This window comes from Typopeltis vanoorti, chromosome 19, assembly GCF_054136105.1.
Source record: "Typopeltis vanoorti isolate ZY-2024b chromosome 19, IOZ_Tvanoo_1.0, whole genome shotgun sequence".
Classification (NCBI taxonomy): domain Eukaryota; kingdom Metazoa; phylum Arthropoda; class Arachnida; order Uropygi; family Thelyphonidae; genus Typopeltis; species Typopeltis vanoorti.
Genome location: NC_143567.1, coordinates 35,105,233 through 35,122,990, shown reverse-complemented (window position 1 = coordinate 35,122,990; position 17,758 = coordinate 35,105,233). Strand labels below are relative to the sequence as shown.

General features: G+C 38.9%; 1 protein-coding gene across 1 annotated transcript in view; it reads left to right on the top strand.

Annotated features, from left to right (window-relative positions):
- The window catches only part of LOC150095990 (dehydrodolichyl diphosphate synthase complex subunit DHDDS-like), a 69,341-nt gene that overhangs the window by 11,487 nt on the left and 40,096 nt on the right, over positions 1–17,758 (top strand). Inside the window, exon 2 of the mRNA XM_090409583.1 lies at positions 9,962–10,143. Within this exon, the coding sequence (XP_090265709.1) occupies positions 9,964–10,143 (180 nt within the window). The 5' untranslated portion in view covers positions 9,962–9,963. The remainder of the gene's footprint in view (positions 1–9,961; positions 10,144–17,758) is intronic.

Here is a 17,758-nt window from a genome sequence, read left to right as displayed (position 1 = left end):
CTAGACCCCTGGAAAATATTAATCATTCTGTAGCACTTCACTGGTATATTTTATTTTTTTGAACTAAAGGGAAACTAGAGATATTAGGGGAGGGGGACACTCAAGCATGTGTCTAGCCACTCCTGGGGCACAGTGAAAACATTTTAAGATAGGCAATTATGTCATACACATTCTGCAAAGACTAGAAACTTAACAGATTACAAGTGTTGCAAAATAAAACAGTAAATCTAATATTCTGGGAACAAAGAGAACATACTTATATGGGCAGCGAGGGCAGATCACAAAATTTTTAAGGTGAAGCTTATGCCATTACACAGTTATGCTAAAACATTAGTTCAGTCCAACTTACAGAGTAACCAGAATAACATATCAGATAACAAGACCACAGTAAACAAACTACATAACATATAAGTATAATAATCACTGTAGAAAAGCCTCCTGAAGCTTCTACATACCTGACATGTAGAAGCTTCAGGAGGAACAACAACAAACTGCCATTCGACCACAGAAACCTAGTGACCTACAGAGAACTGAAACAGGCGCTACATACATATTATAGTGAAAGCGAGACTGAAAATTGGAGAGAAATCACACACACACACACACACACACAAACACACACACACACACACACACACACACACACACACACCACACACACACACACACACACACACACACACACACACACACACACACACACACACACACACACACACACACACACACACACACACACACACACACACACACACAATCTATAACGAATTCTTCACACATGATTACATGGACAAATACGCCATATCCAAATCCAATCCTCCCTCCCCCTTCTTAAAGGTTAAACTGTGCTCATGGAGTGGTAGTCCATGAGCAAATATTATCAGGGACAAATATTCCAGGTGTGCGTTGCTCATCCACCGAATAGCAATATCACGTATTATTATCTTTTTTGCATTTATTCCCTTTAAAGACTCCCCTAATTGTTTCCAGACTTTGCGTGATTCCTAAAAGTAAGCACAATATACTAATGCTTCATGAAGAGGAAACTTTTCAACGCGTAAACATTGTATCGCATTCGCGTTAATAGCCCAGGTGTGCGTTCAAAATACATACACCTTTGAGCCCTTTGAAAAGATGTACAGATGGCGCAGCGGGTAAAATTCTTATCGTTCTAGTAGTTTTAAACCGCTCAAAAGGCGAGGCAGGATAAGCTCTGAGACAATAGCACCTAGACGCTGTGATTAGTTATTGTGTCAACCAATCCAATTGAACGTTGTCATTTGTTGTGAGTTGCTGTTTTTGTTTTCTGAGTTTCATTTGTTTTGCGTGCGTTAAGTTGAACTGACGTAGTAAGCAAGTTTTTATATACATATACACAAGTTTTTAATATATAATTTTCGATAAATGTAACTTTTTTGCCCATATTTACAACGGGAAACAGTACTGTAGTCGAATGAGGTAAGCCTCGTCCTCAGTCGGCGACTAGAGAAAATTTTTCTAAGCCTTTTTTCGACCGGTTCCCGATTTAGTCGATCTCTGGCACGGGCAAGCGGTTTTTCCTCCCGGAAACTCGGGTTTTTCTTCCTGTAAACTCAAGAAAATCGACCGTAGAACCACATTATTTCAGACATTAAATATATTGTGTTAGGGTTAGGGACCACGAGATGGCGGCACATTTGAGCCGTCTCTCTTCACTGTGTACCGTAATTAGTGATAGCCTTGGGCCATCTATCTCTGATTGGTACCAGTGGAGATTGAACTGCCCACTCAATCTCCAAAAGTTAGATAGGGATAAAATGGCTTCGCCTACTCCCCGTATACAGGAATAAAAAGGCGTTAGCTGATTTTTATATATATATATATATATCAGTGGCGTCGTGTGCCAATTTCCATTGGATGTGCTGTCGTGGCTTATGCAATCCGCGCTACAAAATTCACGTCAGTTTGACTGTATGATTGTATTTTTATCGATGTGTGAAAGTTTTAAGAGTGTATAGCACATGAGTGCGCATCTTAATTGATCTAATGAAAAAAAAAAAAAAAAAATCTGCTAACGCCTTTTTTATTCCCGTATATACGGGAGTAGGCGAGGCCATTTAGCCCTATCTAACTTTTGGAGACTGAGTGGGCAGTTCAATCTCCACTGGTACCCAATCAGAGACAGATGGCCCAAGGCTATCACTAATTAAGCGGTACGCAGTGAAGAGAGACGCCTCAAATGTGCCGCCATCTCGTGGTCTCTAACCCTAACACAATATATTTAATGTCTGAAAAAATAATGTGGGTTCTACGGTCGATTTTCTTGAGTTTACAGGACGAAAAGTTTAGGGCGGCATGCTTTGAGCAGCATGCTGAGTCTACACAAAAAGGGTTCGATGGCAATTGTGTAAAGAGGACCGGAGAGTGGACAGCCTTGTTTAATACCTCTTCTGTATGGTGCAGTTATGGTAAGCCTGTTGTTTATTTTCATGCAAAACTGTGCCTTGGCATACAACATTTTAATAGAGTGAATGATGCCTGAGCCAAAGCCAAATGCTTTCAAGTAGTTGAAGAGGTAAAGGTGTTCAACGCTGTCGAAAGCTTTTTCTTGGTCTAGTGTTACAAGACCCATTGTTTCACTGTTGTTGTTCGCTATGCTTATGAGATCCCTTATGAGGTGTAAGTTTTCGTGGATAGATCTTCCAGGGATGGAATAGCTCTGATGCCTATTTATTATTTCGCTCAGAGCGGGTTTAAGTTTGTTGGCAATGGTTTTGGATATAATTTTGCAGTCGGTGTTTGTAATAGAGATGGGTCTCCAGTTTCCTAGTTTCGTCGCGTCTCCTTTCTTTGGAATGAGTTTGATAACTGATGTTGTCATATTGAGTGGAAAGCCATTGGTATTCGCTTCGACAAATACTCTGTAGAGGATAGGTCCAAGCTGTTCCCAGAAGGACTGATAAAATTCAGTGGTGAGCCCGTCTATGCCAGGAGATTTATCTTTAGGTAAGGAGGTGCAGGCAGTTTTCAGATCGTGTAACGTGATAGGGAGTTCTGTGTTACTCCTTGTTGTTGGTGAGAGTCTTTTCACATCGGAGAGAATTATATTCGTGGCCTCCATAGATGTTGGGTTGGCTTGGTACAAATTTTTGTAGTACTGCAAGGTATAAGAGGATTTCGTCATGATTTTCTATGATGTTTCCATTATCTGTTTTAATAGCAGATATAGTGGTGCACTCTTGTTGGCGTTTTTCTAGTGAAAAGAAATACTTTGTAGGGGCATCTGCGAAGTTAATATGTTTGCGTCGTGCTCTTATTAGTGCTCCTCTTGCAGAGTGCTCTAGGTGTGAGCGTATGGTGGCTTCTAGGGACTGGTATTCCTCAGATTCTGGATGATGCAATTGCTGTTGTTGTTGCAAATTTTTAAGGGCTGAATGCTTGTTCAAATTTCTTCGGTGACTATATTTTTGAGTGAATACCTTAACTTTGGATTTAAAAGGTGACCACCACTCGGAAATTGATTGTGAAGTAGGTATATCTCTGATGAGAGTTTCGATATAGATTTTAGAGGTTCTGAGATATTCTGTATCCTTTAGTAGGCTGTTGTTAAATATCCAGTATGCTCCTCTTTTGTATCTGGTGTGTCCAGGAAAGCAAATGTTAAGAAGGATGGAATCATGGTCTGATGCATGAGATGGATGGTATGTGACTCTCCTGATGTAGGGTATTGTGTGCATCGATGTGTAGTATCTGTCGAGCCGTGCCTGGTATAAGACATTGGTAGGACCACCTTTGGCTCTCCAGGAGAACATTTTCTCATGTGGGTGGAAGTGTCTGAAGGTGTCAGTCAGCTCGAAGTCATTTATTACATCCTGGAGAAGCTGAGCTAGTGAGTATCGATGTTCTTGGCATTGCTGTCTGTCCATTGCAGGATCCAGAGTGCAGTTGAAATCCCCTGCCAGTATGATGTGGTCATTGACCTTGCTGAGGTGGTTTCGCACAAACTCCAGTACCTGCACTGCAAGCTGGTCATTTTGTGGGATGTATATGTTAATGATATATATTTTCTTTCCTGTCTGAGTTGTAATGAGTGCATATATTGCACACCCAGGAAAGGTATCGATTATTTCTACTTTTAGAGCGCTGTTTTGGTGAATTCCAATGCTGACTCCCGATCCATGAAGTTGTATGGCAGGACAGTGGTGCATGGTATAAGGCCAGTTCTTCCAGTGTTGATATGAAGCTTTGCTATTGCAATGGAAGTTTGTTTCCTGCAGCATAACTATTTCTGGCCGGTGGGCAAGGATATGCTGCAGGACCAGCCTGTTTCGCAGTGGTGTGGCACACCCTCTAGCGTTTAGTGAGAGAAGGTTTATTGAGGTGCTCATTATTTTTATGGTTTAGTTTTATTTGGTGCGGTAATCCTCACTTCCTTTATGGATAGTTACGCTGCCGCTGGGATTCAAGCCCGTTTATCAGGTAGTATATCCTTTTCCTGAGATTGGTGGTTTTTCTCCCTCTTTTTCCTGCCAGAATAGTTCTTAACTCTTCCAGCTGGGTGATAAGGCCACTGATGTCAGCGGTGTAGTCATAGGCTGTCAGCAGTTTTTGTGAAGAGCCTCGAACTTTTTTAAGAAAGCTCTGAAGCTGCTCACTTGTAAGTGGGCCTTCAGTGTGAGGAAGACTTGCATTTCCAGTTTCCTCTTCATCATCTGAGGACTCAAGAAGCTCGATCTCTTCATCCCCCTCTACAGGCTGCTGGGAGGGTTCCAGGGTGCTTGGAGGCAAAGGTTCCCTGCTGCAGCTGCGATGGTTTGTCTTTGGCTTTTTTTCAGTTTTTGTTTCTTGCTCCTCTTCGTTATTTGTATCTTTATCAGAGTTAGTTAGTTGTCGGTGTTCCGTTTCCTTTTCTCTAGGATAGCTTTTAATCGATGTTGGTGGAGGTTCTTTCGAAAGTTGGGTTTCTTTAGTGCTACCACTTGATTTTGTCTCCTCGGTACTGGACTGAGAACTGTTTCCTTGAGATCTTTGTTGTTTGTTAGGGATGCTCTGTTTTTTGGGGTTGGCTGCTTGCTGCTTCTGATTCTCTGATTCGCTAGGGTTAGTAGTATTGTTAACCGGTTTCTCATTTCTGGGTATATACGGGCATAACTTCCTTACATGGCCTTCTTCGTGGCAGTAAAAGCACTGAGCAGCAACAGTAATATAAAAGGTGTAGGGTACTCCGTCTATTTCTGTGTTGATTATTTTGGGTATGGAGCCGATTATATTGTCGCCAAAGTGCATTAGAGCCTGTCTTCTAAAGCTCTTGATGTGAGCGAATTCAGGCCTAGTTGTAGAGGCGCGTAGCGTTCGGATTTTACCTGTCACTGCGCCGTATTTTGATAGTAATCCGCGCAGCATTTGATGGCTTATTTCCGGTGGGATGTTTGACACTGTTACTTTTGTGGGAGCAATTGCGATTGGTGAGATATTCACGTGGCATGCTCCGATGTCTATTCCCTTTTCAATTAATGTCTCAGACCAAGATGCGTTGTTAAAGTACATTTGTACGGTTCCGGCAACTCTTGAAATGTGAGTTATATTTTTGGGGGGAACATGTTGAGCTACTGCATCTAGATAATTTTCCAGTGGGGTATTTTCGATTGCGAAAATTACAATTCCGTTATCTCGGGAAAAGCGGTTGGCTGGGTGAACGTTTGTACGCGTTGTGGCAGTGGTATTAATTCGCACGGAAGTATTAGCTACAATGTTAGCATAGGAGACAGAGAGTACTGACCTTTGTCCGTTGTTGTCCGGGGGGCTGAGACTGATGTCTTTTTCTTCTCAACGTTCCGCGCTCGATTTCTCATAAATGCCCTACAACAGGAAATATCACACAAATGCACCACTGAGTATATTTTCACTTCTGCCACTAGAGGTCTCTCTCTCTCCATCACCTTAAGAATGACAACAGCTCAAGTGCCTGTAAATTTAACAAATTTCTACAAAGATGCCCTTCGACGATGGAAGAAGCTAAACCTCCAGCACACAGTGAAGACAGCATCCCTACCTGAAATCCTCATGGAACTCATCTTTCACAACACGATGGTAAGAAGCCCGATCACTCAGAAAGAATTTTTCTTTCCTCCATGGAGCTGGCGAAACGTGAGGATCTTGGGTGACATTCTTTCTCCAAGCCTCACCTGGCGCTTTCCAAATTCGCTCGAAAACCTAGAATATGGGAATGAGGCTGAGCAGATAGACACCGTAAAGGCCGCGTTTCAAGCCGCTATGCCTGATAACATAACAGAAGTGGGGCTTAGCCCTCCAAACTCAGAAGTTCTGGCGCCTATCTTTCTAATAAAAACCAATAACTCATGGGAGAAACTTACACCCAGCAACACCAACAAGATCTACAGTACACTAACACAACAGTCGAACCAAAGCACTTTGTTGGAAAATCCTGCATCATCTGATCAAACACTATTTCAATGGGATCTACCATATCGCACAAGAGCCATCAAACCTGACGCAGATATTCAGTGGAGAATGTGGCATAATATATTACCCACTCCTACTATATTACGAAAATTTAACTCAAACGTCTCAGATAACTGCCTCTTCTGCTACCAATTAGGAACGGTCCGGCATATATACTTGGAATGCCCAGTCAACACTAAATTAATCAGTTTGACTCGGGAAACGGCAGCTCTTACCTGTGGTAATCTTCATACAGAAGAGGAATATTTCAATCTCATCCATGTGGAGTCAAATAACCATTCATTCTGCAATTACCTTTTCATCACCGCAAAAGCGGTAATATACAACTTCTACCTCAGACATACAAGACCAGACAGCACAGCAACTTCACAGAGAGAGGCAATTGACCAACTCACTGCAGCCTTCCAACAAAAGATGAGATGTCGGATCCTACACGAGCATCACCACCATAGGCAAAACAACACCTTAGATCTTTTCCACCAAGAATGGAATCCACGGAATCAACTCCTGGCTGAGCAGGGCGACTGCATTATAATCCACTTTCCAGCATAGAAGTGACACCTTTACCCCCCCCCCCCCAAAGAAAAAAAAAAAAAAAAGGGGGAAGAAAGAAGGATTGTTGTGCTTAACAGTGCGAAAGTTAATCAGCTGGCACTCTCATGTTAATAGATAATATTGTGCAAAAGTAACTTCTATGTTCTTCCACATTTATGTTCTTATGTTAAAATAAGATCTTATGTTATCATGTTAAAATAACTCTTAATGGATTTAATTTATTTAAAAAAAAAAATGTAATTAGCCTTATAAGTGACCTCGATGTAACATACCTCAACAAGAGTATGAGCATGTAACCTCTCTGTCTGACTGCAGAGAAACAAAAACCGGTTAATCATGTATATAAGATTGTTATGTTTACAATAAAAAAAAAAAAAAAAATATTTTCTTCCTCAGATAAGCTCTGCAGAAGATTCAAGGAAACAGAAATGCCACCCACCCAAATAAACAAGTAGAGTATATCAAAGAATGTACTCATTAACTTGTATACTGCATTTTTGTAGAGAAGTAAGATATCTGTATTAAATACAGAATCTATAAAAAATATTGAAAAAAAAACCCACAAAAGACAAAATGCAGAAATATTATGTATATTAATATAAAATCATTCCACTATTATTATTACCATTGAACTATGTGTTATATTACTGCATTATACAGTGAATTGTATGCACATTCGTGCTAATCCATATGTAAATACGATGGATAAATATTTAGTTAGTTTTTTTTTTTAAATATATATATATATATATATATATAAATATGTCTCATTATATATATATATATATATATATATATATTTAAATACTCAGCATAATAATAATAAACATTGTCATTATAAAAAAAATATTATTATGAAAATCTCTATGGAGTCAAAACACTCATCGCGGGAGATCCCACCGTTACACACAGCTCATCATACCGCGCCTTAAATATGTTCACTGCCTCCGCGCTCACACTCTCGGTTAATGCATTCCAGTCACTCACCATGCAAAAACCCTATCCTCACTCCCTTGCTCACACTCTCCTTATAAAGCTTCCCTATCTTCAACCATTTTATGCAACACCTCTCCGACATTAATCTGGTAAAAACCCTCTTAACAGCTTATATGTGTCTCGATCATATCCCTTCTCTTCCTCCTCCTGTCCAACAATTTCTGCAAATTGCATTTTCTCAATCTGTCTTTATACTCAACATTCCAGAGATCAGAAACCACCTCAGACAATCGCCTCTGAATCTTTTCCACTATTGCTATTGCAGAATTCATCCGGATGATATTTAGCATCTATCCTGATGAGATATCAGGACGGATGCTAAATGAGTGTCTAGCTGAAGTGGTTATTCCTTTGACCAGGTTAGTCACAGAACAATGAGAATTCCACATTATCTCTGGAGTGGTGGTGAAGATTTTGGAAAAGTTGGTTAAGGCTCGTATACAAAATGGATTGACAGAGTAAACGATACTTTGCAATGAACAGCATGGATTTACTAAGGGAAGGTCATGTTTGAGCAACTTGCTCACGTTCTATAATAATGCTACCGTTGAGTTAGACAAGAGCGATTGAATACATCGTTGCTTTTGGATTTTTGTAAAGATTTTGACAGAATATAGCATGAAAGACTGTTGCATAAATTGGAGAATATGGGATTCGATTATAAAATATTAACCTGGATAAGAGAATGGCTGACTGACAGATACCACTCTGAAAGATTACCTTAAAACTGAGGCATTTAAGGCAACCAGTTGCAGGCCAGCCACAAGGATCAGCCTTTGGTTCATTGTTATTCAATCTGTCAATTAATGATATTGGGAAAGAATTGACATGCGATATGCTAGAAGAAACTGATCAGGCTGGGAGATCTTCGAGTTTTAGTAGACAGGAAGTTGAAGTTCAAGGCCATATAGCAAAGATTGAAAATACAACTCAGAGAATAATTGAAATGCTGAAACAAACTTTGATATGTAAAGATAAGGTATTAATTTTGCCTGTTTACAAATCCTTGATAAGACTTCACTTGAACTACTGCCCTCAGGTCTGGAATCCTAGTTTCCGGTTTTATTCTGATACAGTGGAAAGATCGCAAAGAAGATTATTATTGCGGAATACTGATTATGGAGTCAGACTGAGAATTTGTAGACTGCATACACACTAGTAAACAGGAGAAAGAGGAGTGATATGATTGAGACTTACAAACTTCTGAAAGCTAACAGAGAATTTCACTAGATGGAATTTCTCATTTTATGGAGGGTGCGGTAAGGACGCCAGGGCATCCTTGGACGTTAAGAATGAATGGTGTTACGGAGTGAGGACTAGATTTTTCTCTCCAATAGTGGTGCATGATTGGAATGGATTGACATTGGAAGTGATGTGTGCAAGTAATGTGAATGAATTCAAGAACAGGTATGACAGCTGGCGCGAATAGTGTGGTCTTCCTCAAAAAGTCCCTAACTCCCTGGAGATCTCTCATAATAATAATAATAACAATAATAAACATATCGTTGTCAAGTGCCTTTAATCAAGAAACGATAGCATATCTCAAATGCCATCATATGCAAACTAGGTGCTCTTTCAGTGGTCCAAAGAGATAACAATCAGTGAGTTCAAGATTAGAAATGCGTAGAGAAGAACTCATTTGCACCCAACATCATTTTTAATAGAGGGTGGCTAGGAACGATGTTGCGTTAACTCAATGCTCTCCAGTGGAATATTACACACTCGTATACTTCATCTTATATCCAGTCATTCTGCTATTTATTTTTTGACGGTGCCACTGTCTTATGCCAATCCACCTTTCGCTTATTGCATTCCCCCCCCCCCATCTCGAGTCATGTATTTTCATGTGCGATGCGCCCCTATTTTATTTTTCTAAACATCCTTATATACTGTACATACACACACACACACACACAACTATTTTTGATGTTTTGTTCTTTTATTTCAGCCATGCGTTTGTTGCAGAGATATGATGTAACATGGTTCCAGCAATTTGTGATTAACATTTTAAAATGTGGGCCGATTCCTAAACACATAGCTTTTATAATGGATGGAAACAGACGGTATGCAGAAAAACAGAGCCTCAAAAGAATTGAAGGGCACAAACAAGGAGCCATACCAATAAATAGAGTAAGATCATCAAATTGTAAACCAATATAAATTTTAAAATTAATTGTAAATATAATATTTGATATTATTTATTAATAAAGTAATATTAAAACGTGTAGAATAAATAAGTTACATTATTTACGAGTTTCTGAATATTTATCTACATTTCATCTATATTTACATTTCATTCTCCACAACAAGGCAGTGAAGTCCATTGCGTGGTCATATAGATGACTTCACAAGTTTAGAAGCATGTATAAATTGAATTTCAATGCATGATTGGAAACTGAAGAAATGTTATTGATAGAAATGATCTAAGCCAATTCTTTTTTTAAAAAGCAGGGTGATACGGTTTGAATTGTTTATCAGATTGTATAACAATTCGATCACTGTATAGCGTCGGATGACAAAAGGTGTACAAACAAAATTCTGTGCTCATTAACTTGCCATTATTTATAATAGCCACTGCTTGTTGCCAGTCAAACGGATTGCCACTTGAAGTTACGCTTCTTTGATATTTGAATACTGGATATGTTAAAAAAATTTTTTTTTTTTTTTAATTTTAGACTGAGCGTTTATTTGGTTGTCCGTATTACGGACAACCTAATAAATTACGGCAGTGCAGAACATGTCTATGCAAGTTTAGAATGGACAAGAAGAATTGTCTTAAAGTACTTCGCAATATTTTTGTGTTAATATTTTGCTTCGACGTTAATAAAACAGTTGTTGAAACATGACGGAATTGCTGCCTGTGTCTTTGAGGAATTCTATCCGAAGGAAGACTTCAATCGACAGTTATCAATACTCTGGAAGGGCCTCAACATCCTGCAATGAAAAAATGTGGAAGAATTGTGCAATTTAATTCAAAATAAGGAACATTCACTAAAGGTGAGATAACAGAATAAACTCTTACTAAGATATGAACATGAATGGCATTTCAGCAAAGTTTGTTAAGTACAAAATTTCTTTGCTAAAAACTGACAATCGCAACTGTCTCCATATTTGCTGGCTTTGTTAATTTTTTGTTTTGAATGAAAAATGTTAATAGATTTGAGGACTTGTAGCTATTAATAAAAATTGATAAAAACACTCGATAGAACTTCCTGGAAACAGATTTTAATGACTGGCTGGAATATTAACAGAAATAATGAATGCAACGTTATGCTTAAAAGGATTTGCTTTGGTTTTGTTTGAATTATAAACTAAAGGAATCATGGCGATGAGGCTAGTGTATTGTGTCTGTTGTTGTGTACTTTTGACGGTTTGCCTGTTTTATGCACTAATGCAGAGAAAAACTTCCACCTCCACATGAGACTGGTTACTTCAACTTCAGCTGAAAAAAATCTTTATAAAAGATCCTCGCATCTTAAACGGATGAACTCAATATAGACATCGCTACCGACTGACTATGAAAGCTCTTTGCTGCAAAGGAACTTTCTTTGACGTCCCGAGACTTCATCCCGAATCCTGGACAATAAATTTAGCACATTTTATTGTCCAGCAATATGAAAGTCTAACATGGCTCACAGACGTGATCTTTGTCGACCTTTGTTCCGCTTGAAAAACATCGAAGAAACCAATGTTGATTATGATGATCATCAGCCAAATATGTTTAGCAGTATTTGCACAATTATTTTCTACTGAAACTAATAACATTATTGTGTGAGAGCTTTAGCCTAAATGCTCATAAGATAGTGTTGTCTGCGTCAAGTCCGTTCTTTTATAGCTTATTTCTTGAAAATCCTTATAAACATTCCATTATAACTTTGACGCGTATGGCATTCAGTGATCTGAAAGAAACTGTAAGCTTTATGTATAAGGGTGAATTTAATGTTTCACAGGACCACCATTTCAACGCTTTTAAATGCAGCCGAGAGCCTAATGGTGAATGGTTTAATTGAGGTCATAGACAACAGGAGCGAATTCCCCATGCTTGCTCGCAAGCTCATTAATTGAGAAAGAAGTAATATTTATTTATTAATAAATGCATGCATTTATAAGCATTCCATTTAGGCTTTTATTTTTGTAAGGCTTGTGCTTGTCTTAAGCTTGCGCGGCAATAATTGAGCTTTGCGTTGTGTATGGAAGGCCGATGCTTGCTCGTCTAGTCAAAGCTACATTGGCTTGCTCGGTTGTAGGAGCTTCTAGGTCCTGGAAGCAGCGCTGTGATTTCACGCGCGGATAGCCATTTCATGTCGTCTCACTCTGTTACTTTAACACAGGCTATACGCAGTCAACGTAGCTCTAGTCAGTGAGCTTCAGCCAGCCTTTACAAGTGTGCGTGTTGCTTGGGAAAATTAAGTTACAACCAACTTTTTATGACGATGTTATTGACCAGTTCATAAAGAAGAAAAACCGTAGATAGAATTTTTATTCAGGTAGCTAAATTGAAAAAGATAGAATATCATTTGGAAAATAAATGTTGTATTTGTATGATTAAATGTACATAAATTTCTAAATATATAATTTTAAATGGTCAGTAATTCATTATTCCGCTAATCAGACTTCAATCACACCTCTCATTTCCTGAATGATAACAAGAGCAAGCGTGAATTTCAAGACCAGCATTCGCTCCCGATAGGCAAACACCAGAGTATTTCTGATCTAGTACGACAGGGGAATACTCAATATTTTTTGCGCTCTTATCAGTATTTATCAACTAGTACTGAACCACACTCAAGTAGAGCAATATTGCAGCAGGTAAAGAAGAAAAAGAGAGGACTCTGTAACAGATCTCTTGTAACTTAAATCAGAGTAACTTTGGGAGCCAGTTGTCAGATATCAGATACCCCAGTGTCATCATTATTTTTGAAGACAGTAGGGAAGTAAGGTTGGTGGTAGAGAATTCAAGCGGATGTTATCATCACCAATTCATCCACAAACTCATGTTCCTCAATCAAGTGAGCATCATACCATATCTCAGAAATTCGTTCCATGCATGCAGAATATGGCGACAGCTGATATATCACTATTGTGTGATAATCCGAAATTTAAGAGGGTGCAATCCGCAGTAACAGACATAATTCGGAAATCCCATGAGGGCTCATGTCATGGTCCTAAGTTAGTTCCAGTTACCAGTCGCTTATCATTTTCTACCAATGTTGGATTATTCAACACTCAGACTTTTCTCGGAGTACCAGGTTCTAGTGACGGTGCATAAGCTTTGGTTCCTTGTTCTATGCTATCCAAGGCAACTCCATTATGCAATATTACAGAGGATATAATTGGCATTAAGCTTGATGCTTTGTCATTTGATAGAAATTCTCCTGCATCACCTGTCTTGTTCTTCACATGGTGCTCGTTCTAAGATAAAGGACAATACATGTGGATTGCCTGCTGTACCTGTTTACGATGAACGTCAGTTCAATAAGCAGCAACCTCAGTCACATATGCCACTAAAGGACATCTGGAACGAGTTCGCTGTTAGCACAGAATAGGAGAATCATTGACACTTGATCGCAAATTAGCTCTGGTGTCTATTCCGCTTTTTAGGTTGAAGAGGAGTGGTGTACCACTGGGAAAATACTGATTCTGCTGATTCTCTAAATTTTATTAAAGATCGAGATTCCTGTAAGAAGAGCTTACAGGAATCTCGTTCTTTTCCGATCCTAAAATGTCTGAATTCTCCTGCAAGAGGAATCGGAAGTGCTCAGTAAGCAGGTGCAGGGTTTGAAGCCTGAATTTCAGACATTTTAGGATCGGAAAAGAACGGTAAGCTCTTCTTACAGGAATCTTGATTACTTTTGCATCAACTAAAGTAATCTCAATGGTCCTAAATAGAGAAATTAGGACCATTGAGATTACTTTAGCTGATGCAACTAGAACAGGATTAGGTAAGCAGAGAATCTGGTGAATGAGGGAGTAATAAAGAGAATGGGAGTGACAAGAAGTCAAGAGAATGAAAGCACAAGAGGTCGAGAGGAAATTAGATGTTGTGAGAGTGCGGGAGTAAGAAAAAGAGTGATGAGGAAAAGTCGTGAAACTAAGAGAGTGACGCAGAATATCGTAGAAAAGGAGGTTGCGAGAGACACTTGTTTGAGAGTGAATGAATGGTATAATAAATGGGGATTCAACGGAGAGTAGAATGCCTGAGTAGTGCTTGTCTGGTGGAACAATAGAGTACGCTAACGCTAAAGAGAGCAAGATGTTAAAGAGATGATAGTGATAGTGGGCACAGATGACCTGAAAGCTAATACTAATCGGGTGGCAAAGGATATAAGAACAATGTTAGATATCGTGAAGAAACAAAAGTGTTAAAGGAAAGTGTGTGTGTGTGTGTGTGTGTGTGTGTGTGTGTGTGTGTGTGTGTGTGTGTGTGTGTGTGTGTGTGTGTGTGTGTGTGTGTGTGTGTGTGTGTGTGTGTGTGTGTGTGTGTGTGTGTGTGTGTGCGTGCGTGCGTGCGCGTGCGTGCGTGCGTGCGTGCGTGCAGAAATCTGGAATATGTTGATGTCTGGAGTGTGTTTGAAGGCAAAAAGAGGTATGCAAGAGATGGGTTGCATCTGAACATGGAAGGCCATAAGCTGAGGTTTGCTGTTTTCTGAGCAAGTTGAAGAATTTGGGCAGGGAAACTAAAATTGAAAATGTTGAGAGTAAGAGGGAAAAGCTTTTGCAGGAAATATGTGTTTGGAGATCCTTTATCGCGGAATAATTTAGAGAATAGAACGGATAAAAATCGATATGGAGCTATTGTGAATAGTGAAATTAGTAGAATGTATATTAGTTTTAAAGGTAGTATAAGAATTAAAGAGAATCTACAATTTTTGTATACTAATGCAAGAAGCATTCGAAATGAGATGTGGCATTAGTCAGTGCAATCTCTTCAAACGTTATAGGCAATACTGAAACTTCTGCTGGCAGAAGATGTGGTTATTGGAATTGAATGTGATGGGCACAGTATTTTCTGGAAGGATAGAGAAGATATGATAGGGGTGGGGGGATTACTGCCGATGATAACTGAAGAGCTACAGCCAAAAAAAGTAGGCTTTCAAGAAGATAGAAGTGTGAATGATAGTTCATTGAGCGATCTGGTGTGAAATAATGGCCAACGGAACCAAATATACAGTTAGTTGCTGCTACAGGCCAGGGGGAAACAAGGGGTGATGTAGAAGGCATGCATCAGCAAATTAGCAGGTCGAGCATTTATTATGCGGCATTTTAACTATGGTGATATCGATTCGAATGAGGAAATATCACGTGATAAAAAGGAAATGGAATTCATACACCTTTTAAGAGATAATTACTTGAAATAGCATATAACTGAAGCGACTCGTGGTGTGACAGTGTTGGATTTGGTCATGGGGTCAGAAAACCAATGCAAAAATAAGGTGTTCACGTTACCTCCAATTGGTGAGTGATCATGCGGTATTGACTTGGGGGGAGGTTGCAAAACTTGTGGATTTCTCTCTTAAGAAGGGGTATATGAAATTACAGATTAACTAATTATAACAATCTTTGGATGCAACTTGCAGCCATCTCATGGCATAAAAAATTGCAGCAGAAAGATGTTAGCAGTGCGTGAGATATAATCTACCGGCATCTGAGAGAAGCAATTAATCGGAATGCATTCCCAGGTCAGAAAGATAAAGAAGGTAAGTGTTAGATGAATGAGAAAGGTGATCAGTACAAAGTTCAGGCTAGAAAGGTTACCAGCATAGTAAGGAAGGCTAAATCAGATTATGAGAAGACCTTAGCCAAGCAGGTCAAAGGAAATTCCAAAGAATTCTTTCACTACGTCGCAAGTAAAAGGAAGAATGACTTTGAAAGGATAATTTTAGTGCCCACTGATGGTATCGAAGTGTAAAATAGTTCCTTTGCATAAAGGAGGCTGCCTAAGATTGCGGTAGAAAATTACAGAAATTGGTTATTGAAGAACACGCTAACATACAGAGATAAAAAAAGTTTTTATTCCTCTTTATAAGACGTCTATACGTCCACATTTGGATTACTATGCTCAGGTCTGGTTGCTGGATTCCTTGGAGATGAGGAAGTGGTATAAAAGATTCAGAGGAGAGTGACCAAGTTAGTAAGAAGTGTAAGGAATGCTCCCTACATTGATAGAGTCAGAGTTTGTGGATGGAATACAGAGGTTGGGTTGATAGGCGGAGAAGAGGTGGATGTGATAGAAACATTTAAGTTACTAAAAGGTTTTTATAAGATTGATGCAGTGGAAATAGTTCAGCAGTAGGATAGTGATGGAAGAACAAGAGATCATCGCTGGAAATTAAGTAAGAGTGTGATTAACAAGGGTATAAGGACTAGATTTTTTGCTTGGAGAGTGGTGAATGAATGGAATGTGTTGCTTGTCTCAGTTGTGAGCTTCGTCTGTCAATGAGTTCAAGAAGAGGTATGATAGATAGTGTGTATATGGTTTGGGTCTCCCGCGTTGAGTCTTCTGACTCCATGGAGATACCCGTAATAATAACAACAATAACAATAATAATAATAATAATAATAATTTTTTATTATACACTGAATCCTTATTCATCTAATTTGTATTGTCTGCAACATGACGCCAAGTGCACTACAGTCAATTCTCAGTATCGTGAATTTCCTTAGCATAACACTTAATAATAATAATAATAATAATAATAATAATAATATATATATATATATATATATATACATATTTTTTTTACAATGGCAAAGTTTATTATTCTTATCACAAATTATTTACAAATACAGGGTGTTCGGGATAAATTTGACAGTTTCGTAAGGAAAAAGAAAATCTTCTTTGTATCTATTAAATTTAATGAATTGACAAAAAAACATTACAGGCAGAGTTAATTACAATACTATCAACAAGATTTACTCAAAATAACCACCATTAGCATCGATCACAGCTTCAATTCTGCTTCGGAACCTCGAACAAGCTGATGCTACAGTCTCCTGGGAAGGGCCGCAAAAACTGTTTTAATTTTATCCATTAACTGGGCTTTTGTATTACTGGAAGTGCGATTGGTGTCTTTTTCAACTGGCCCCATACAAAATAATCCATGGGGTTAAGGTCTGGGGAGTTTGGAGGCCAAACATTTGGACTGGTGAAGTCGTAGAAATTTTCAGACAACCATTTTTGACTTTTCCCAGAGGTGTGGCAAGGGGCCGAATCCTGCTGCCATACATACGGCCTACCATTGGCTACCCTTGTTATCCAGGGCTTGACTACAGTTAGCAACTCCACGAACAAAGCCCGAATTCCAATGCCAGGGTTCTTCAACACCTGTTCCTGCAGATTTGCGAGGAATTCTGCTGTACGAACGCAATCAGATCGTCTGCTAGGGATCTTTCTTCTTGCTACATCCTCGTAGTCACCATTGCAAGTCTCTAGTTCATGCCTGATTGTTTTTACTGTATTCAGGGAGCATTGGGCAGCAGTCGTAATATCCTTATTTTGATGGCGGGCACAAATCATCATGATACAAGTTATTCTCTTCCATGATTCAGGTGGGTTCCAGCTATCCATCCTTTCTGACATCTTGTATATGAATGAAGAAGGGTCCAAACTTTTAAATGAAGAGAAGTGTGTGTTAATACATGTAACTTACGGAAAAATATAATTAATTATAAATATGTCAAATTTATCCCGAACACCCTGTATATAACTGAAGTATTACTATCACATTTTCTGTTCACTACAAGT